This window comes from Pollachius pollachius (genome assembly GCF_949987615.1).
Source record: "Pollachius pollachius genome assembly, chromosome: 19".
In the NCBI taxonomy this organism is placed as follows: domain Eukaryota; kingdom Metazoa; phylum Chordata; class Actinopteri; order Gadiformes; family Gadidae; genus Pollachius; species Pollachius pollachius.
The window spans coordinates 5,908,043-5,929,840 of NC_136952.1; the positions used below are offsets into that span (position 1 = coordinate 5,908,043).

Here is a 21,798-nt window from a genome sequence, read left to right on the forward strand (position 1 = left end):
GTAGTTCTGTGAAATGTAACGATTCATGATATATCAAAGTAACTCATTAATAATGACATTGTTATCACACACTACTACGCCACAGGCAGCCAGGGCGTGTGTGCGTTGCGTCAGACCACCCTCAAGATGGGAAGTAACAAAGCGGGGAAAAGGGCGGAGCATTTCACGCCACTGCTGGTCATAGATGCGTCATCGCCGTGGAGGAAAGGGGTTCTACATCACCTGAGAGATGGAGAGACTTCGGTTCAATCCTCCTGCGCTCCCCCAGCTCGTTCCCTCACTGCGCCGGTGACAGCTCGTGAAACAAGTGGTTAAGTGGCGGAGGACGCGAGTTTGATTCCACGATCCTAAGTCCTAACGCCTCCGGTCAGGTAGGCGACCTCTTCATTATTAATAGACATTTTTTGGCAAGGCATCAAGGATTACGGTTCATCGTTTGCCCAATGAATGATAAAGTAATAAATGATAAAGGACTAATGTTCTGCTTAATACGTTTTTGAGTACTCTAAATGTAGATGTGTGTAGCATAGATGTTTTGCGAAGCGAAGCAACAATTAAAATAACAAAAATACATAATTAGGTGTTAGGTGTGATCGAGTGTGTTGTGTGTTTGTGTGTGGGCGGAGGGGGGGTGGGGAGAGAGAGAGAGAGGGAGAGAGATAGAGAGAGAATTTGATAATTCTTTTTTTTTCTCATGGATTTTTATTTTCTTACCATTTTTGTGATACACCTTTGCTGCGCACTTGTTTTCTTAAAACGTGCCTACACGTTGTTGGTAACCTAAGCCGGCGCTGACCATGGCTGACGTCAACGGGCATCGTCTTTTCGAGGAAACGCGAAGCATCTCGAGTGAACATACTTGGATTTCAACGTTTTTCCCCCCTCGCATTAGTAACTAGAAGTGGCGTCACGTAGACCAGCCTACGTGCGCCCGTCAGCATCCGTGGAGGGCGTCAGACACGGCGACGCACGCTCACAGCAGCACGTGCGCCTGTTAACAGCGATCTCTCTTGTATGTGTCTCATTTACATAAAGGCGCACACGCAAATCGAATCCAACGCGAGTTGATATCCAAAACATGATGCTGTTAGTTATCGTACGTTTGTGTGTGTGTGTGTGTGTGTGTGTGTGTGTGTCTGTCTGTTGGTACGCAGCCAGTGTTTGTGCGAGAGGGAGAATGTGAGTGAGAGTGGTTGTCCAGTAGTTATATAAGGATCTCTAATTTTAGGTTGTATATCTGCAACCATGTCAAAAGGCTGCACGGGTTCCATTGGAAAGGTTAGGATATTAGGTATGTTGTGTGTGCGGTGGGTTGTGAGGTGTATGTGACTCCCAGCACACTTGAGAAGAACACATCACATCACACAGAACATTACGTTCACACAAGTCCTCATAGACTTCCACGTTGACACAGAGTATGCTTACAAGGCACAGAGCTATGATTCCATCCATCGCATTGAGAAAAACATTGATATAAAACAGCCAAGGCCGGAGTCTTCATCCCTGGTGGCAGAAATCAGCAAACATAGTGCTTTTTTACTGTGAAGCAACAGTTTTTACCACTGAGCCACATAGGACATTCCTGTCATTATACTTTACAAAAGGGTTAAGCATTTGGGAGTGTAGGCACATGTTTACAATTCATCAACGCTATTTAAGCATAAGGTTGGTTTTAAGGCATCAAGGGTGTGCAGTTGGATTCGTTTCTTTTGACCAAATGATAAGTCCAACGTAATTTTGGTTTAAGAACTGGAGCAATGGCATTCAGAATGTGTACATTGCTGCGGCCACTCCAAAGAAGTGTTCACAGAAGGGTATGACCGAACCTGCTGACAGCTGTAGAAAGTCAGGAGTAGCTGGAAATGCGTGGTGAGAATCTTGGAGTAAATCATTCTCTTGATTCTGGCACCATTATATTACCGCTTACCCATGCTAGTATTTGAGCCAATAAATAAATTAATAGTGATGCGTATATTACATCCTGACAAGGTCCACAGGTCTGTAGAGGGTTGTTGAAGCGTGAGAGAACCATCTACAGAACAGATGCTGTGATGTCCTTCTCTCTTGATTCAGTTTTTCACAATAACCGACTTCCCCTCTTAAGGGGAGCTTTGTTCCCCCATCTTAACAAAGCTGCGTCTTGATTATAAGTAGTGGTGGTTGTAAACTGGCTGGTTGAGCTATGTTAACAACTTGATTTATAACCAACTTAATTTCTGAATGAATAATGATGTAGATGTAGCCAATCTCAGTCATTGGTAGGCCCACACTGCTTGTTAAATACGATAAGCTAAAATATGTTCCTCTCAAAAAGATTTGTGACTCCATGAAAAATTGTGTTCGCTGTTGTAACCTCTGTTACATCAGCACAAGGGATAAGGCAATAGCATGAGGCGTCATACAAAAAACCTCTGTAAGACATTGCCCTTGACAGAGCAGTGTTACATCATGGCTGGTCCCATCATTGTGACTGTGCACTCGTGAATAGGCTGTGTTAACGCATTAATGTTCCTGCTGGAGATAAACATAACCGGTGTTTCCAGAATCAATCGTTTCCTTCTATGCAACATCCTGGTGAGAATAGGAGGCCGTACTATGTGTACTACTACTATTGCCACTATCACCACCACCAACACCACCCAGAATGCCTTCATTTAACCAGATCGATATTTACCCAGTGATTTGTAGTTAAACACAGATGGTCTCTCTCTCTCTCTCACTCAAACACACACACAGGAATACAAATGTCCTTGAAATTGTAGTATTGTATAGTAGTGAATACAAAGCCAAAAACCAGCTCTCTGTCCGTCCACAGCTGTGACATCACCATCGCAATCAGAGGTGCATCATGGGAGGTGTAGTCCTGGACGAGGGGCCTGCGGGGGTGAAGGCTCCAGACGGGGGCTGGGGCTGGGCTGTGCTGACAGGCTGCTTCGTCATCACAGGCTTCTCATACGCCTTCCCCAAGGCCGTAAGCGTCTTCTTCAAGGAGTTGATCCATGAGTTTGGCGTGGGCTACAGCGACACCGCCTGGATATCCTCTATACTGCTAGCCATGCTCTACGGGACAGGTGGGGACACATGTGTGATATAAAGCTTACACTAGACCAAGGTGTTGTGAGTTTGCTTCCATCTACAGGGCAAAAGAGAAACATCAACATTTTGTCACTTGTTTTCTACCATGGATGGCGCTGTGTAGGCCCAGTGGTTCAGCTCTTTACATTTTCCCAGAATATGAAAGAAAACTCATTCATATTCATGTGGATTACTACACAGTACTCTGGTATAAGTTTGGTTTAGCTACTCCAGGGCGACTTTTCACGACTATTTTGAAAAACACATGCAGTTGCTGAGCGAAGACTGCCAACGCCCCCCTCTATACACAATTATTACTGCAAGGCCACGGCCAGTTAGAAACAGTGGACAGAAAAAGTCAGTGCTCCCCAGTGTTTATTTAGCATTATAACACCAATTAAACATGGTGGAATACACAAAGTGACACTATTATTAGAATAACAGCAAGCCATCATATTATATTTAATGAACAATATTACTATAGAATTTTTCCTAAAATTGTAAATGAGTGTATTTAAAGGATAAAAGTCCCACGTGCCGCCTGCAGTGCCCTCACGTACCACTGGCACATGTTGAACAACGCTGACCTAGAGCATTGAGGCGTCAGAGGAGTGTGTGACTGACTGGCCGAGGGGCCGTGGGCAGGCCCTTTGTGCAGTGTGCTGGTCAACAGGTTCGGCTGCCGGCCGGTGATGATGGTCGGAGGGCTGTTCGCCTCCCTGGGGATGATCCTGGCCTCCTTCGCCACCAGTATCATACACCTGTACATTTGCATTGGAGTCATTACAGGTAGGTCGTTGACGACACTGCATGCATGTGTTATTTGTATGGTTTTATAAGCCTTCTGTGTCTCACCCTGGAGTGGCTGTGTGTGCCACCCTTACACCTCTCTCTCTCTCTTTCTTGTACTCTCGCTCTCTCTAGTCCTCTCTCTAATTCATTTTCAGCACCATGCTCTCCACGGCCCACTGTAATGTCTGCCTTAGTGTAGACGTTTAACTGGTTAATAGTCTCCCTCCCTCTCTCTCCCTCCCTCCCTCCCCTAGGACTGGGTCTGGCCCTGAACTTCCAGCCCTCCCTGATCATGCTCAACCGCTACTTCAGCGAGAAGCGTCCGCTGGCCAACGGGCTGGCGGCGGCCGGCAGCCCCGTGGCGCTGTGCTGCCTATCCCCGCTGGGCCAGTACCTCCAGTTCCAGTACGGCTGGCGGGGCGGCTTCATGATCCTGGGGGGGATCCTCCTCAACTGCTGCGCCTGTGGGGCCCTCATGAGGCCCCTGCTGCCCCCCAAAGACGCGGAGGGCAAGGTGAAGGAGATCCAGGAGGAGAGCCCGCAGCCGGCCAAGAAGAAGAAGCTGCTGGACTTCAGCGTGTTCCGGGACCGCGGCTTCCTCATCTACACGGTGGCCGCCTCCGTCATGGTGCTGGGGCTGTTTGTGCCGCCCGTGTTCGTGGTGAGCTACGCCAAGGAGCTGGGCAACGCCGACACCAAGTCGGCCCTGCTGCTCACCACCCTGGGCTTCGTGGACATGTTCGCCCGGCCCCTCTGCGGCCTGATCGCGGGGCTCAAGTGGGTGCGGCCCCGTTGCGTCTACCTGTTCAGCTTCGCCATGATCTTCAACGGCGTCACCGATATCGTCGGGTCGCAGGTGAGGCTTTCCGTTGTGTGGTTCAGCAAGCAACCTCTTGGGGCGCCGCTGCAGCTGCCGTGCCGTGGTTATGCTACTTATAGTATATCTTGGCATGTAATAATGGCCAAAACAAAAAAAGATCAGAGAAAAAAAACATTCAATCAGGACAAAGAAATGAATGTACCCCTAGGATAGCCCCTTGTGTTTTAACCCTTAGATGGGCGTCAAAGTATCCCCCCCTCACTGCAGTCTCTTGCTGCTGTTGTCCCCCACAGGCCACCGACTACCCAGGGCTGGTCTTGTTCTGCATCTTCTTCGGCATCTCCTACGGCATGGTGGGAGCGCTGCAGTTCGAGGTGCTCATGGCCATCGTGGGAACGGAGAAGTTCTCCAGCGCCATCGGCCTGGTGCTGCTGATGGAGGCCATCGCCGTGCTAGTGGGCCCCCCCGGCGCAGGTCAGCTATACACACATTTACATGTGTATAATACAGTCAAATGAATTGCATTGTAGCACATTGTATTGTGTTGTATTGTAGTGTAATAGTGTTGTATTGACTCGCTTGTGGTCATGTGTTGGAGAATAGTTTACCAAAAAAAACAAATACAAATCATTCAATTAAACTGATAACATGTAATGGACTAAGACTAGTACTACTGCCGCTAACAAACGCTCTCTCTCGCTCTCAATTCCAGGGCGTCTGTTGGACGCCACCCGTAACTACATGTACGTGTTCCTGCTGGCCGGGTGCGAGGTGGTGGTGGCCGCCTTCATCATCGCCCTGGGGAACTTCTTCTGCCTGAAGAAGAAGCAGGACGAAGGGCCCGAGGCCCGGCTGGAGATGGCCATGAGTGCCTGCGAAAGGGAGGGGCTTAACCACGAGGAGACGGGCTCAGAGGACGGCCCCGAGACGCAGAACGGAGACGAGGGCGAGACGGCCGGGCCGCAGGAGAAGACGGTGAATGGCTTGGAGGGGGAGCTCGACGGAGAGGTGAAGCCAGAGAACGGTGTATGAAGTGAAGGACACAGAGGAGAGCGAAGGGAGGAGTTGCCCTGGTAAAGAGGACGTTCGAGGAAAGACCGCCAAGCGCCAGGGCGGGTGAGACACGGGGAGAGAGAGGGAGAATAAAACTCCACGGTGCGTTTTGTTTGTTTTCTATGTTAAGAGGTGTCGCACTGTAACAAACACAAAAACACGAGTCGCTGACTCAACTCACATCTGCACAGTTTGGGCACTTAACATTTCCTCTGAGTGATCTTCACTCAGTGGTCGCCGTTTTCCATTTTTGACGTTTTTTTCTCATTCTGTAACGATACTTTCCCAATACTGTTTTGGTGTCAACTTTTATTTTGGAGGCGTGTTTCTCAGGTTTGTTCTGCAGAACCTCACCTGTTATGTTCTCACGTTCAGATACCACTTGGGAATAAGGCTGGGCATTACAGTTAACAACCAAAGTGTTTTTTAATCAATAGTGGGTTCTGTCCACGCCTGTGGTTAGTGGGCAATTAGCTTACCACAGGGGAACTACATACTGTCGTAGTTATTTTGCAACACAGTGTGCTACAAAATTGGTATTTTGCAGTGCAGTGTTGCTAGTGTTTTACTTGTGTCCAATTGTGTCTAATAAGGCATGTGTGCTGATCAAACTTCAATTATTTTCATAACTTAATTCACGTATTCTTGGCTATCAAGATCCTCTAAATTATTGCACTTGTGCTGATGCTGCAGTTGGCGTAACGTGAAGTGTGTGTCTGTGGTTGTGTGTTTTGCCATCGTTTGACATTTGCAAGGAACTTTCATGTTGTCTGGTTATGACATTGAGAATTGCAACACACACAAGTTATTTTACTGTTCGAAGTCAATTATACAATACACAGCTGTGGTAAAATATGAATTAACTACCCATGAAGGCATTCTGTGTAAGGTTGTAAGTGACGGCTGGTCAATAGACGGGTGATGCTTGTCATTGTAGACAGTGAACACGATAATGAATGGCTATAATCCTTGAGTTCAAGACCATTGTAAGGAATATAAGGGCCCTTTTGTTCATATTGAACTGCACCCTATTCAATGACCCATCGGTGATTGCTTTATGGGGGTTTCCCAATGTTACGAAATAGGTCCTCTCTGCCAGATGTGCTTTAAATGAATGGTGCAAAGAACACCAGCTTCGACTGCCATTACAGATTAGTTTATGATTCCTCACAAAAGAAATAACTGAACAGAATAAAACAATATTTCAACACATTCCGATTCTACGAGTACAGCATGTGTGGTCGATGTTGGACAAAAAGTGCAAAAATGGTACAAGTACTTAATTTATTTACAGGTTTTAAAGTACACAAATACAGTGGCAAATACAAAGAGAAAGTAGATCTTACGGAGCCGGTACCTTGGATAAACATAACTGTTGCATGGCCAGCCAAACCGACCACGTGTCAAAATGATCCCTTAAGGGGAAGAATGAAGAGCAGGGAGGCTCAATTTCAACAGGCTTCCCATGGTTCAGGACATGGTCAGAAAGGCGTAGAAAGCTTCAGGAGACTGGCTGGTTCCCATACAAGTCCGGGTAAATACAAATCGCCCTTCGCCCAAACTAGTTTGCTGGCTTAAACCTGTCAAGTATTAGTAGTAGTTCTTGACTCAATAGAAATTTGTGAACAATACACTTATAATGCTTTGAATGCCCCCGTCTCTGTGATTAGCCACATCCATGTAGGTCTTATCAGATCCCTTTATAGGATATTTCCTCCAAGGCGAAAGAAATAAAGATTCAGACGATGACTTTCTGGACTCACATTATTTTCTTTGCTTGAAAACAGACAAAGAAAAACAAAAAGATTCTTGGTAAGCAATGAGTGCCTTGTCCTCATCCATTTAGTGGTGAGCTGGCTGTGGCATTTCATAATTGATCCTGTACTACCTCTATGTGCAGGGACGTAACCAGGGACTATACAATACTAATGCTTCCGTGTAAGTAATCCCCCAAATCACTTTCAGTTAATAAAACGGGCTTCCCTCACTGCTACAGAAGCCGAAGTGTTCGTTTTTCCTAAACCTTCACAACTTTCCAGATGGCATCTTTTCAAATCTCCAGGTTGGAGTTTTCTGCTAAAACTGGGGTTTACTTATTTATCCTCAAGTATCACATGCATGTTGCCACCACCCTTTAAATTTTGCGTGGGAAAATGTTTTCAAATCAAATGCTAAAATATTGTCACTTTTAGAATCACGGCTAGATCCTTTTAGTATTGCAAAGTTCACGCAGTTGCGTGCAAGTTGAATTACTAAACGATTCAGGCTGTATCTCAAGTACATCAATACAATAACAATTTGATCCGCTACATCGTTCCACGACGTTAATTAACCGGGAATGTCAAACTGCAAGGTGCTCCTTAACCTCTTAAGCTCCAGCCTATTTTTTAGGTTTCTGGGTTAGATTGAGAGCGATCGAGAGTCCCCAAATATGGGGACCCTAGAGTTGAAGAGGTTAAAAAGGACTACGTTAGTTTGAAAGGGGAGGAGAATTTAAAATGACAGAGGGATGGGGCATCTGCGTCCGAGGTGTAACTCACAGCCCTGCCTATGTTGCTTCACGACGCGTCGACGACAAAACTACTGGGGGGTGGAGCCACTTGTTATCATGACGCAAAACAAAACTACCCCTGCATTTTAATCCCCCCAACACCAGGCAAGTTGCCCGGATGGAGCTGAAGAGAGGATGCCTTTTTTTTTTTTTCATCTAAACCAATAGACAAAGAAGGGGCGAAAGAAAAAAAAAGAACATGTACACATCTATATTACAGATATTTCACAGCTTAAAAATCATACAAACGAGGGAATGAAAACGTAGATCTGTACAACAGTGAGCAGACATCAAATGCAAGTGTCTTAAACGGGCCCCCCGGGGCTCCTTTGTAAAGTGCACTTCTCCTCGACCGGACACTGGGAGTGGGGGGGAACTCATTCGATGGTTGAACCGAGGGAGGGGAGGGAGGGGGGAAGGGGGGGAAGGCTGGTGACATCACTGACCGTGAGATTCCAGAAAAAATAACGGTTGATACACTTATATCTACCTGGACCCAGGGTACCAATAAGAAGACTTGGTACGTCAGGACTATGAGTAGACCGGTTAGCTTTACCCCTGCCCCTGACCGCTGGCGAAACGAGGGGGCAGGGTTCTAAAACATGCAAAGCAGGATTTGTTTTCTCTCCTATAAAGGACGTAGCTATCGAAAAAGTATCGCACCAGCGGCTGCAAAATGAAACCCAACAGAAACTGAAAAGCGCCCTGGCTTGTCGTTAATGTGAAGAAATAAAATACACACACCTTCAAAATAAAAGCATCACACCTCAAAAATCTACCCACAGGAAAGAGAAGCTGCTGCTTCCACTCGATTTAAGTTACTGCCAAGTAAAAAAAGTAAAAGCGTGTTATGCACCGGGTTATTCCACGTTCAGTAGCAGTAGGAACAGAACCGAACACACGCATTCCGTGAACGGTGGTTCAAGAAATGTGTGCGTTAGGACACATAATGGTGGAGAACAGTTGTGTGTTTGTGTTGTGTGTGTGTACTACAGGTTGGCCAGACCGGTTCTTAAGCCCAACTGGAGGCGGAAAGGGAACCACCGGCATGGAGGGTTCTGCAAAGGTTCTCCCGATAGTAAAAGTGGACACATGAGAGCAGTCCTTTACGTCCTCAATATATTTTATCAAAATGTCTGCCGCTCTAGGTCTGGCAACCAAGACCCCCGACAGTGAGGGGGGGGGGGGGGGGGGGGGTGGAGACGACAGGCTGGGATCTATTCAAAGAGGAGGCAGGAATATCTGAAAAGCGGGGGGGGGTGGAGGTGGAGGGGAACACGAGGCCAAGAAATAGATCATAGACAGACATTGTGCTGAGTCAGCAGCTGGCTTCAAATGAGAGCTGGAGTTAGCAGTAGCAGTATATTTGTGTGTCGTCTGATTGCTGCTACATGAGCAGGGTGTGGTCCGCTAGCAGAGCGGGCGGGGGGTGGGGTTGGGGGTGGGGGCTCATCGCGGAGCTAAAGAGTGGAGGCCACCCGGAGTCACGCCGGCCACCATCTGCAGAGGAAGCAGACAACACCGTGAATGGGAGCAACAGTGCAGCTATTGGCCGTTTAGTCCATCATTCTAATCAAAGGGGGCCTCTTCCGCTGTCCAAAGGCTATCTGCTAATTTGGCGAACATGGGTTATAACTAAACTTGAATAGCCCGTGTGTTTTATCTTGTGACAAAGTTTCAGACTTAAATTTGGCTTTGTGTTATATTATTGCAATTTGCCTTATAACCCATTTGGCTGGCCAGTTGAAACCCTTTAATGCCCTTTTTCTCGGTTTTCCCCATTGCGCAGTTACTCTTTGTAGGGCAATATTGTAGCCCTGAATTATTAACGCCTGCCAAACTATGATTCTGAAACATGTAATAAAACATGATCTGTAGTGTGCTATCCAGCCCTGAATGTGGTAGAGCTTCCCACCTCCCTCCCCGTTGATTGGTCTTTCAGGAGATTGTTCAGAGATTTCGTTTTTATATCTCATTTGGGAATTACACCGCAGACGTTTCGCCTTCCTCCTAGACATCTTGGAATCGCTTCGCCGTGCATCATAAAACACCGTCGTTAGTGTTCCTGGATCATTTTGTAGACCAGGAAATGGTTTGGAGAAGAACCAGTACTGGCTCATATCGAATCAGCCCAATCTACTCTGAGGCGGCTCTATGGTAGGACTAGAGACACACCCAGGGTTTCAGGTTACCCAGTGACCATCTGGAATATTAACCAAATGAACACCAGAGTGTGTAAGAGCAGGAAAGGATTTATATCTACAGTAGGCCCCCTTTAAATGGAAAGAACAAACAACAGGAAAATGGATAATATATCAATAGGTTGGTAAGACATAGGATGGGGAAAGTCACACACTTATTTGAGTTGGAGTAACAAACGGGTTTATAATATTCCACACAATCCTAAACATATGGTTGAGTGCCATGCTGTGGGGTTGCAGTGTCCCTCATCATGCACACACAACGGTCTGGATACAAGCCAAGGCAGGGCATGTTCTGCATGAACACATCTACGTTAAAACAACCCAAGGCAGGGAATGTTGTATCAACACCTCATCAGCACAACGACGGCATAAAATTGCAAGGCTTGCCGTGAATGCTGTTCGTATGCTTTGAAGCATTGCCGCTAAGCTTTGAGCAGGCATCAAATCAACAGCACAAGCAACAAGCCAGAGCATGGATCAAGAGAGGGCGCGGGTTCCACACGTGGGGAAGGGAGAGGGTCAGGGCTAGGGCTTTGAAACACTGGTCGCTCACCTTCTGACGGGATTGCCTCACACCTGAGAACAACCTCCCGTCTGGATCAATGAAAATGGATTTGATGGGCGCAAAGATGATGTCATACAATCAACAGTAAATATGGGCTCTTTGATTTCTGATTGGCTCGACTTTGAAAATGTTAAATGACGTATGGCGAAACAGACTGCTCCTCTGCCGTCTTACTGTATAACTGACGCCCATCGACTGTCGTCTTTGCAACTGTGTTGGCTCTTTACGTGTCCAAAATATTTATCAAAAGTTGCGTGAAGGGATAAAAAAGCCAAAAGACTAGGGCTTGGGGACTCACTGGCAGACGTCACTGATGGATAGTCGATTTGAACATTGTGCAAACGTTGCACAATGACACATCGGTGTCAAAACTTTTGCAATTGCAATACGAGATCCTATGACATCGGCTGCTGCCAAACACACCCAAGTCTAACAGGAAATGGGAAGTCAGGCTGCCTGACCTGCAGAACACTCTGAACCCAGGTTGCAACACTAAAAACTGGAAGTCTTTTACAGCTTTTACCAAGAAGCTGGAACCGACGGTCCCAGGCAGAAGGTAAATTCATTTTGTAGATGAAGCGCTGTAAAAAGTGCCTTCCGGCTGTGGCTTCAAACCCGTTCGGGGGAGCAGGAGTGAAGCCTTTGCAACCTGAAGAACACTCTGAAGGCCTGGACAGTCCCGGGGGACGTGTGCAGGAGAGGAGTGTTTGAGCAGTGCTTCAGGTATGGGACTCACCCAGCGCGGCTGCCATCACACAAGGACTTGGTGAGCGTCTACTTGGCATGGTGCTCGTAGGGAATGCTATTCTGAGGTTGGGGGGGGGGGGAGGGAGGGGGAGAGAGAAGGCTGTATATGTCAAGTCAGAACCCAGAGTTATTCCGACCAGACATGACCGGTGAGGACTAGCTGCGATGAGTCTTTAATGTTTTTCGGTCCATTCGGCTGTCTGATGAACCTTTTAACACATACAGGGCTTCTCCTTAAAATAAGGTCCTTTCAACGGACAATGAGTGGATCTAAAAAAAGGTGTCTTAGGAGCTAGGGCTTCTGACATCTCCACTGAGTTTGATGACCTAATAAGTAGATGGCTTCCCAATCCTGCTTATGCTGCTTTAGTGTCTTTTAATCATGTTGGGGCAATCCTCCTTCCATTCCGACGCAGTCAAACTCTGCATTAAACCTGCAGCGGCCTGTGAAAGCCCTTTGGGACCAACTGATAAAGGGATATAACCAAATACATGGCATGGGACATTTGCATGTTGTAAAAGCAACTGAGCTGAGGCTGAACACTGACAAAGCCACGGTGGGTGATCATTGGTGTGCGGCTGGGTGTTTCCGAGTCGGGGGCCGAGGGCCGAGCGGCGAGGCCCGGGAGCGAGGCCGGGCGAGGGGACACACGTACCTGTGAGGTGGACATGCGGGAGGCGTCCTGCCGCCCCGTCAGGTCAGAGGAGGACACGTTGACGGGCGCACCGCGGTGGAGCCTCATGCTGACCTTCCTCTCGCGCTCCATGCCGGACACCTGGCGCGGGGATGTGTTCGCTGTGGAGGGCGGAGGGGGTGAACCGTCAAGACTCCTGTACAGACTGTATACTCTCATACACCTTCATACGCAGCACCGGCTCTAGCAGTACGCTCACTTTAGGCCCCGCTCCCGAGTAGCCCAGTCAAATCTGATTGGTCAGCATGCCAACTCTGTCGGCAACGCTTATCGGCAAATTCAGACCGCCCAAGAATTTGTTAACATTTGTCGTTTGGGCATCTTATATTTCACGATCTAACTCATTTGTGTACAACAAGGTAACAACAGTGTGTTTGTTAAATGACCCGAGTATATCCATTGTAACTATACATTTGATAAATTATACATTACTTTCTTGTTGCATCTTCAAAGCTACGCACAAGGCTAACGTTGCTCATTTGGTGGTCTCTCCTGCAACAATCTGTTTTATATTAACTATTCCAACACCCATTGTATTTGAAATACATTTTGCGTCCTGGATCAATAATATGTCCTATGGAATGATGTCGCCTCAGGAGTGATTTGCTTTATTACAAAACACTATTTGTTTTTCAGCACTTATTGTCCTTATTAGGTTGTAAGACGAATGAAGCAGCTTCCAGCTCAGCCTACATGCATGCTGCACAAACCAGGCCTAGAGCCTTACTGCTTGAATCCATATAGCCTGCAGAACATAAACAACATCCTTAGAGTGTACTGTGAACCTTTGAAGAATAGGACAGAAGCAGAGAATGTTTTTATTTCATGTTAAGAGATACCACTCTAATATAAAATTGTAATACGTTTCAATTTTGATATTGTTTCAAACTCTTCACATAAGCATCCCTGTATATACGCAGTAAACACGTTTTTCAATTTATCCTTTCCAGGTGTCAGCTTTTTCTTCTTGGGACAGAGTGTCAGGAAGGTCATCCCATCGTGCGTTGTGATCCATATACTCCATATTTGTGGTGCCTTTCCCCTTCCAGGACTTAACACGACCTCGAAGACAGCTTGTCCTGTAGATGGTCAGGCTTGCAATCCTCCCTTTCATTTTAGGATAATGATCACCAGGTACAACCTACAATTATAGAAGGTCAACAGTCAATGATCCATTTGAAGCATAGGAAAGTAATTGTGGCGTTTGAATATGTTATTTAGTCATTAATTGGTAATTATCTCGTATTGAATATATGCCATGATGATGTACAAGGCCTAATAACATACAGTAACAATACAGCTTTAATAATAATTTATCCAACTCAACACAATAACTTAAGGAAGCAAGTTAGCCGAGGTATAATACTAGAGCTGATGAACCAAAACATAACAGCATAATGATTGGAGCTAGGAAGTTAGCCGAGAACTAACGCTACAGCTGACTAACCAATATGTTACACACAATAACGTTCGGTATCTTCGGCACTGGGTGAACCACTCAGCGACAACATACTCAACTAACACTCATTAGTAGCTACCTTGTTTGAAAAAAATTGCTAATAAAGCATACTTACAGAGTGTGATCCTTAGGGTCCAGGTTGGGCCAACAAAGTGGGAAGTGCCTCGTCTGTGAGGACTGACCGAGGCAGACATCCTACATCATACGGTGCCCGGTTCTCAGTGATATGAAGCGAACACGGTGCTGGGGCTGTACTGCGGAGGGTGTGGTCTTGCAACCACTCATTCTACACGCCACCTTCTTTGGGAATTAGCTTTCACACAGGGAGCATCTTCTCGACGCGGCAGGTAACCGAACACCACAAGCTTTTACGGATGTAAAGTATGAGCGCAAACAAGCCGTTCCACGCACTTATTAAAGGGTTCTCGGTGGGCGCGAATACTCCCCCTGGCTCGGACCTTGATTATTTTCTAGCTCAAAGTAAAACATATGGCATACAACGGTCTATAGCAAAGGGAAAAGTCGAAAAAGCACAATATCACCTTTAAAGATATATAAATATATATAATCTGTTATCTATAGCTAATCCGTGTGCACCGCCCCCACCCTTTCAACAGGGACTTCAACAACAGCTCCGGGCACGGCTTTGCCATTTGCAAATTTAGATTCACACTTTGGCAGAGGTGTTGACCGAAAGGCAGGTAGTATGGAGCGGTGCCCTAGACTACGGCGAAAAGCACAGGTTGGACCGGTTTCCTAATTGAATTGTTGAAAGATTTATAATCATGAAACATAGATAGCTATAAACATTGCCAGCCAATTAAAAAAAAAAAAAATGCACACATACTGTAATGACAAACACATTTGTATGACATTGTCTGACAATGGCCTCAATAACAAAAAGCCTTCACACAAACTGCAGAATATTAAATTACATCCACACACTATGAGCCTCCCCGTGGTCTGTAACCGCACTGACCGGTGTGTGAGGTGGGCGTGAGGGGCGTGGGGGGTGCTCCGGCCTCCTGTGGGCCCCGGGGCCTGCCGGGGGCAGCGGGGATCCCCCGGGGCCCCGGGGTCCTGCCGTGCCTCAGCCGGTCCTCTCGGTCACGCCGCTCTCGCTCCGCCTCCTCCGCAGCGCGATTGGCTCCCTGGGCACATGGCGAGACGGGTTTGAGAGGAGATACTTTCAGAAGCGGCTTTGTGTAAAATTCATTGTGAGTTTGCATACAAGACATTTATAATGTCAGTCTATCTCTACTCTGAAGGGTGGATATTAGCATAATTGTACCCGGATAATACACACGGCGTGGTTATTTATACTCACAAACTTGAGCATGTTCCAGTCGAACACGTAGTCGTAGGAGAAGCCCTGGCGGTGGAACAGGTTCCTGAACAGCTGCCGCAGGTATGAGTAGTCTGGCTTGTCGTCGAAACGCAGGGAGCGACAGAAGTTCAGGTAGGTGGCAAACTCGGCTAAAAGAAGAAAGAAAATAATTTTCAAAAGCCATTCGGACTCAAAATCCCGGTTCCAAAGAGGCGATCTTGGTGCAAGAGTCTTCTTTCAGGGCAGGACGCCGCTGGCTCAGCCCAATGCAAGCACTGCCCTTCCATACATTGCACTCACAGGGGTAGCCTTTGCACAGGATCTCGATGGGCGTGGACATCTTCTTCTCGCTGATGCGCTCGTACTTCTGCCTCTTGGTGGCGGCCTTGAGGCCCTGCCAGGGCAGCGAGCCCAGGTTGAAGTACATGAGGACGTAGCCCAAGGACTCCAGGTCGTCACGCCGGGACTGCTCTGTAGGGGGCGCAGCAGACGGGACAAGGTAACTATACAAAGCTCTCATCATACCATCAGCAATGATCCTGTCCTACACACGCGACAGGTGTAGGCAAATTCAGAGCTGATGACAAGACTCAACCCCTTGATTAAAATACCTCCATTGCAACACGCATAAGGTAATGTCCCAGTGGAGTGACCAGAGAGTGCTAACAGCAGCCCTACCTATCCCCAGGTGGGTGTTGATGGAGGCGTAGCGGGCGGTGCCGGTCAGGTTCTTGTTCTCGCGGTAGGGGATGTGCTGGTGCGTGCGGGCGTCGCGGTACTTCTTGGCCAGGCCAAAGTCGATGATGTAGACCAGGTTGCCCTTCTTGCCCAGTCCCATCAGGAAGTTGTCGGGCTTCACATCCCTGTGGATGAAGTTCTTGGAGTGGATGTACTCAATCCTGCTGATCTACGGTGGCGACAGAGAGAGGCAGAGGAGTAAGGCGACGAGGTTCGCAGTAGAAGAAAGTGCTTAAAAGGGGGAAGGTTCAGCTATAGTGTTGCTTCCCATGTGTGTTGTGAAGCAATAGGTCTGAAACAAAAACTTTCTGCCAAAAAACCCAGCCAATTTGGACCATTAACGTTGTTTTTCAGAACCACACCAATGACATAAGAAATGGTCCCACTTTTCTGTGATTCTAAGAGACTTGATTTCCTTAGACTTAACATTGCACAACAGGTGAAGCAGTTCTCTCCTATATTAGAAAGTATTGAACAGGAATACCCAGGAAGAACAATGCTATTATTAATGAAATACCAGAATAAAAAATGTCGGAATCTGTAGCCAAAAGGTTCCAAGAACCATTCAGAGCCAAATAAAACAACCAGTATTTCTACCACACCCAAAAAATGGCTCTACTTGCGATTTAATAATACCATCCGTGACAAGTCGGCTGCATCACCACCATACACAGATGGAAGAGGCGTTGCCTTTATCAGTCTAAATTAATTACTCATTTATTATCAAGTCAATACTATGATGGCTGCTCTGTGCCCTATGACATTTTGATAACATTCATTTGCCATTTTATGACACCCACACGACACCTATCAATCTTCTCCACATCCAGGAATTGGAGCCTTCCCTTGGGGTGTCCCTCAAGCTGGTTTCCTTTCTCCACTGGGGGTTCATACAGGATATGAGCACATCCAGGCCCTCTAGCGCTGTGACCAAGACGGCAGTTACCGGGAGGTGACATTTGAGTGAGTCCCTACCATCTGGTCCGCCAGCAGCAGGACCGTTTTGAGGCTGAACTTGCGGGAGCAGAAGTTAAACAGGTCCTCCAGACTGGGCCCCAGCAGCTCCATCACCATCACGTTGTAGTCGCCCTCCGCGCCGCACCACTTGATTATCGGGATGCCCACTGCAGGTGGATTGAGAGGAGGGGAGGGGGGGGGGGGGTCATTTACATCCAAAGTTCAATGGAGCAGAAGCAGAGATCCATTCATTAGGATATCTTTATCAAGCATCAGTCAGTAACGCTGTGCTCGCCGTAATTCTGTACTGAATCACTTGATACTTATATTAGAAATATTAATATATATTTATACCACAGGCTATGAATCACCTTTTAAAAAAGGGGATAATCAGCAGTGTCGATGGTTTACAACGCGTAGCGGTATACAGAGCAGTTATGCATTGGGAAGCACATTGTACAGGAGAGTTATGCATCATGATGGGAACAGACATGTGAGATGTGAGTGTGTGACGTGACCGCTCACCTCCTCCTTGCATCATCTTGTAGATCTTGCTCTCGATATGGAGCTGGGGGTGCTTGGTCTTCACACATTCTAGCTTGATGGCAACCTCCTCACCCACGGAAATATCAGTGCCTGGGAACGGACACAGAGGACAGGACACGTGGTATCATTAGCGCTACCGCAGACAACAGGACCAGGACTGCAGATGTCAAATATCATGTGAAAACAGAGAGTATGACGTAGCTGTAATATTCAAGGTGGTTGAGTGTCATACATGTCGAGACAAGTAGAGGCACATGCGTCCTATATATTGTGAAATAAATCGGTAGCAGCCAAGAGATTCTCTACCAAATGACTTATGGAAAGTTTTGTGGCCGAACATGTCAAGGCATATCCCTGCACGACAGCAACAAAACAATGCAGGAGGCTGACTAAGACCAAAAACACTATACGTGCGTCCTGGAAGATTAGCCTATATGAGCCAGTTTCAGGAAACAATCGCAGAACCCGACTGACAACTTAGCATGACAAACCATTGTGGGGAAATGAATCCATGACGCAAATAAAAAAAATCTAAAAGGAAAAGAAAAAAACGCCAAAAAGTATTAACTTTTTGTGATCAGAAAATACACGCACACATAGTCCTTAATAAAGACCACGACAAACAGCCCTGACTTACATTCACAACAATGGACCCTGTTCACAGATCCGTCAATAGTCCAATAAAGTGACCTCCTGTTCCTGAATTTAACATTATTTGTATTTTTTGTCTATTGTATTCATGTCTGCCAAAGACCCAGCATGGTCAATCTATATTTACTTGAGTTGACGTGTCCATACTGATGCCCTGCTACACCTTAAATCAAAACAGATGAATATTTCATGTTGTGAGCTATACTTGGGTGTGTTTCAGCGGAGATCCACACAACACAAAGTCTGCTGTCTCTTGAGGGCTGGAAAGCAACCAGTGGCAATATTTACTGATCAGGGTCCTGACACTCCACACCCTTGGTGCAATCACTCAACAGGCTGAGACTCATATGCGTGCGTGTGGTTTCATAAACCCAACTGCAATGCAAAAAAATAATTCAAAAGCGGAAGTGGTTCAAGCTGTCAATACTCCTAATACAAATACAAATACACAGACAGACAAGTGGAACCTAAGGACAAGAAAAGAAGAACAGACACATAATAATGCTCCAGTCGGCTTGTTATTGCTGTTAGTTTAGTACTCATTTGGTTGGCTTATGGTTTATAAGTTGGCACGACATTCATATGATATCGATGCTTTAAATAAAGGCACTTTGTTGTTATAGAGTGTTGTAACACGTATATAATATAACATAGGCGGTCTACTTTACAGGAGGACACAGATGTAAGATAGCCTGTTTGAGTCTCAGAGTTACACAACACATTCTGTAATTCAGTCAGGAATCTCAATAAAACGAGCATGTTGGACTAGCACACAGAGGGATTCAGGAGGGTGGAGTTACTGGCCTGTAACGAAAATAAGTGTCTACAATGACAAAAAGCTCAGCAGACTCCAAGCAGACGCCATAGACAAACATAAATGTTTTGGAAACACCGATTCTATAAGTCACCTTACATAAGGGAGGGAAACACAGCTGCACTTCCAGTTTAAGAGTACTGTCCCCAATGTAGTTCTGCTTGCTTTGTTTGCTTTGTCAGCTGGTCTACTTAAATACCCAAAGAGGGAACAATGCTAGGTTTACCACGCCAAAAAAACCGATATATTTTGCTTGGTCAACATTTTAAAAACCAAACAACTAGAACACAAACATGACAGTTATTAACAGGGGTGATGTCGTTCATGGAAACAATGCAGTCCTTCTATTCACACACTGGTTAGTTTGCATTGGGTCAGGCAAGCTATAAAGAGTCAGTTTATATTTAACGTAACGTTACACTTCAGAAAATAGTCATGTACCAACACAGTCATGTACAGATAGCTATAGTGCATATGCCGTTTAGGCCTCTATCGCATGTATGGGATGAATGTGGAAATATAATGGATCAAATAGGAGACAGACAACACTAGATAACTGAATGTAAACATTGGTTGTCTACATTCGTAATGAGTACTATATTTGAATACGTTCATTTGAACTGCGAGGACTTCGTAAACTGGACAAACTAGTCTGCTGCACTGTATTTGTTGGGGCGAATCTTAATCGCATTCAACGGATTAACAGTGGTAATCTCGCATAAGTGAGGTGCTCCAAAAAAAAATAAAACATCATAATAAAAAACGACTTGGCTGCAAGAATTGCCCGGAGAACAGGACAGATCTGCTTGGCTCGCTCGCTCATGTTTTCTGCTGCCCTTCAGCCCCGGAATTAGATGACAGATGGCAGGGAGCTGCAAGCAAACACTGTAGGACTGGCTCTGCCTGGACGGGGTTAGGCGTCCAACAAGATTCAAATCCATCTACTTAGCATTGGTCCAGCAAGAACTATAGCCTGCCTCGTCCACAAAACGAAGAAACGAGCTAGTAACGATCAAGAAAATGTCCTCAAACCCCCGATCGTTTGTAAACAGGGGCTGTGGGACACGGTGACAACACACAGAGTACAGGCCGTTCACGGAGGGATATCTGCCCTATGATACGTGCACCATAGGCGGATACATCCGAGGGGAATATATGGGTGTTTTTCTGGAGATACAACGGAGAGGGGACTAGATTAGGAGGGCTAGGATGGGTGATGACTAGCCGAGGACTAGGTTAGGAGGACTAGGTTAGGACTGGGGTAGGACGGGATTAGGACTAGGCTAGCACTATGGGACTAGCTTGCCTGACCTAACCTCCTTCGTTTGATTTTCGACCACATTAAAAGGAGCCAAGTATGAACATTGATACGAACTTGATTTGCAGAGCCAGTGCCAATACGAATGATCACAACAATCTATTTATCCCCCGGGAAAATACAGAGTTAATGTTGAATTTTACTCACCCAAATAGATGTCTCCGAAGGATCCGCTTCCGATTTTTCTACCCAGTCTGTATCGGTTTCCTACTCTCAACTCCATTTTGATGTTGACTTTTTTCGTCTATAGCTTAGTTTGTCCCTTGTAAATTAATGTTATCTCGTAAAGAATGAACTATATGCTCGGTTACCTCGTCAAATGTTTCACCTTACTGAATTGGGTTACAACCGACCCCTTTATTCACACTCCCCCTCCTCTCCAGATCCTAGTCTCAGTCTCTTCTGTGGCCGTCCAACTTTCACCATTCCGTTTTAATGGTTTAAATCCTTAAACCATCACAATATCGATATTTCCGGAAAGCCACGAATGTGAAGTTTATGATCTGGATATTTTCAATATCATTTTCCCCTGTTTTAAGGCAGGATGGGGTCGGATTTGGCGAATAGGTATCCTCCAAATATCGTCCGATTCTTTACATAGGATGGTGCTCCACAGCGATAACTGTCATATGCTTCTGACGTCACTTCCCCTAGCAACTATATGCAAATGAGAGAGAGAGCGAGCTAGGGAGAGAGTGGGGAGAGGGAGCGAGAGCAAAGTGTATATAATATAAAAAGAGCCATGTGCAAATACAGTTTTTATACATATGCTGTAACGTTATACAAATAGTATTGTACAGACGATTATGAAACAGAAATGGGAAGTGCATTCTAGATAACAAACGGTGCATTTTGGAAATATAACCTACATAGAATGCAGTAGTTTACAATATTAAATTCAGCATATTTAGGCAGTTTATAAATACGAATTCTGCAGTTATTTTTTGTGTCAGTATACATGCGGAAGATAAAAATGATTTGCTAAAGTTACAGGTAGTTTCATAAATGGAGAAGACAATGGCCAGCGAGTCATACCCTTGAAATGAATGGGGCGTTCAACAATACCTTTACTATATATTAATTAAACTTATATCAATTCTTCGAACAGTGTGTGTGCGCCAACTCATAAAATAAAGTTGTGGATAATCAAGACAAACATGTGCAGTCGCTTCTTGTTCTCATATAGTATGTATAAAAGGAACCACGCCCATGAGTGTAAATCGTTCTCACAATTTTTGCGATTGGTCAAATATGTACCAATCGTTAAGCGTTTCGGCCGCTCACATGGCAGCCTGTTGTTGTTTAGATTGGGTAATCCTCAGCGCACGTGTACCACAATGCTCCTCACCGAGGTGGGAGGAGCTTTGTGCAAAACACATGAAAATAAGGGCTTTGTGTTGTCAACAAAACTAAAAGTGCACGGTGGAATCACAGTAGTAGGGTAATAGTATAGTAGTATGGTCCAGACAGAATTTTGTAATTGCAG

At 46.0% G+C, this 21,798-nt stretch overlaps 2 protein-coding genes across 3 annotated transcripts; one reads left to right on the top strand and one right to left on the bottom strand.

Annotated features, from left to right (window-relative positions):
* Positions 1 to 223: 223 nt before the first annotated feature.
* slc16a3b (solute carrier family 16 member 3b) lies at positions 224 to 7,489 on the top strand. The gene is made up of 6 exons (XM_079756885.1): positions 224 to 371; positions 2,816 to 3,071; positions 3,721 to 3,864; positions 4,122 to 4,723; positions 4,981 to 5,161; positions 5,400 to 7,489. Exons 2-6 carry the CDS (start codon positions 2,849 to 2,851, stop codon positions 5,717 to 5,719), a joined length of 1,470 nt encoding a protein of 489 aa, XP_079613011.1. The 5' UTR covers positions 224 to 371; positions 2,816 to 2,848; the 3' UTR covers positions 5,720 to 7,489.
* Positions 7,011 to 20,928, bottom strand: csnk1db (casein kinase 1, delta b). 2 transcript variants are annotated; one of them, XM_079756889.1, is made up of 10 exons: positions 20,460 to 20,928; positions 17,509 to 17,619; positions 17,002 to 17,150; positions 15,967 to 16,195; positions 15,589 to 15,759; positions 15,289 to 15,437; positions 14,941 to 15,112; positions 12,464 to 12,603; positions 11,797 to 11,867; positions 7,011 to 9,791 (listed from the first exon to the last, which is right to left on the bottom strand). In XM_079756889.1, the coding sequence occupies exons 1-9, from the start codon at positions 20,533 to 20,535 to the stop codon at positions 11,835 to 11,837; spliced, it is 1,230 nt and encodes a 409-aa protein (XP_079613015.1). In that variant the 5' UTR covers positions 20,536 to 20,928; the 3' UTR covers positions 7,011 to 9,791; positions 11,797 to 11,834. The 2 variants fall into 2 exon arrangements, with proteins under 2 accessions (XP_079613015.1, XP_079613014.1); XM_079756888.1 differs by lacking the exon at positions 11,797 to 11,867.
* Positions 20,929 to 21,798: the final 870 nt, after the last annotated feature.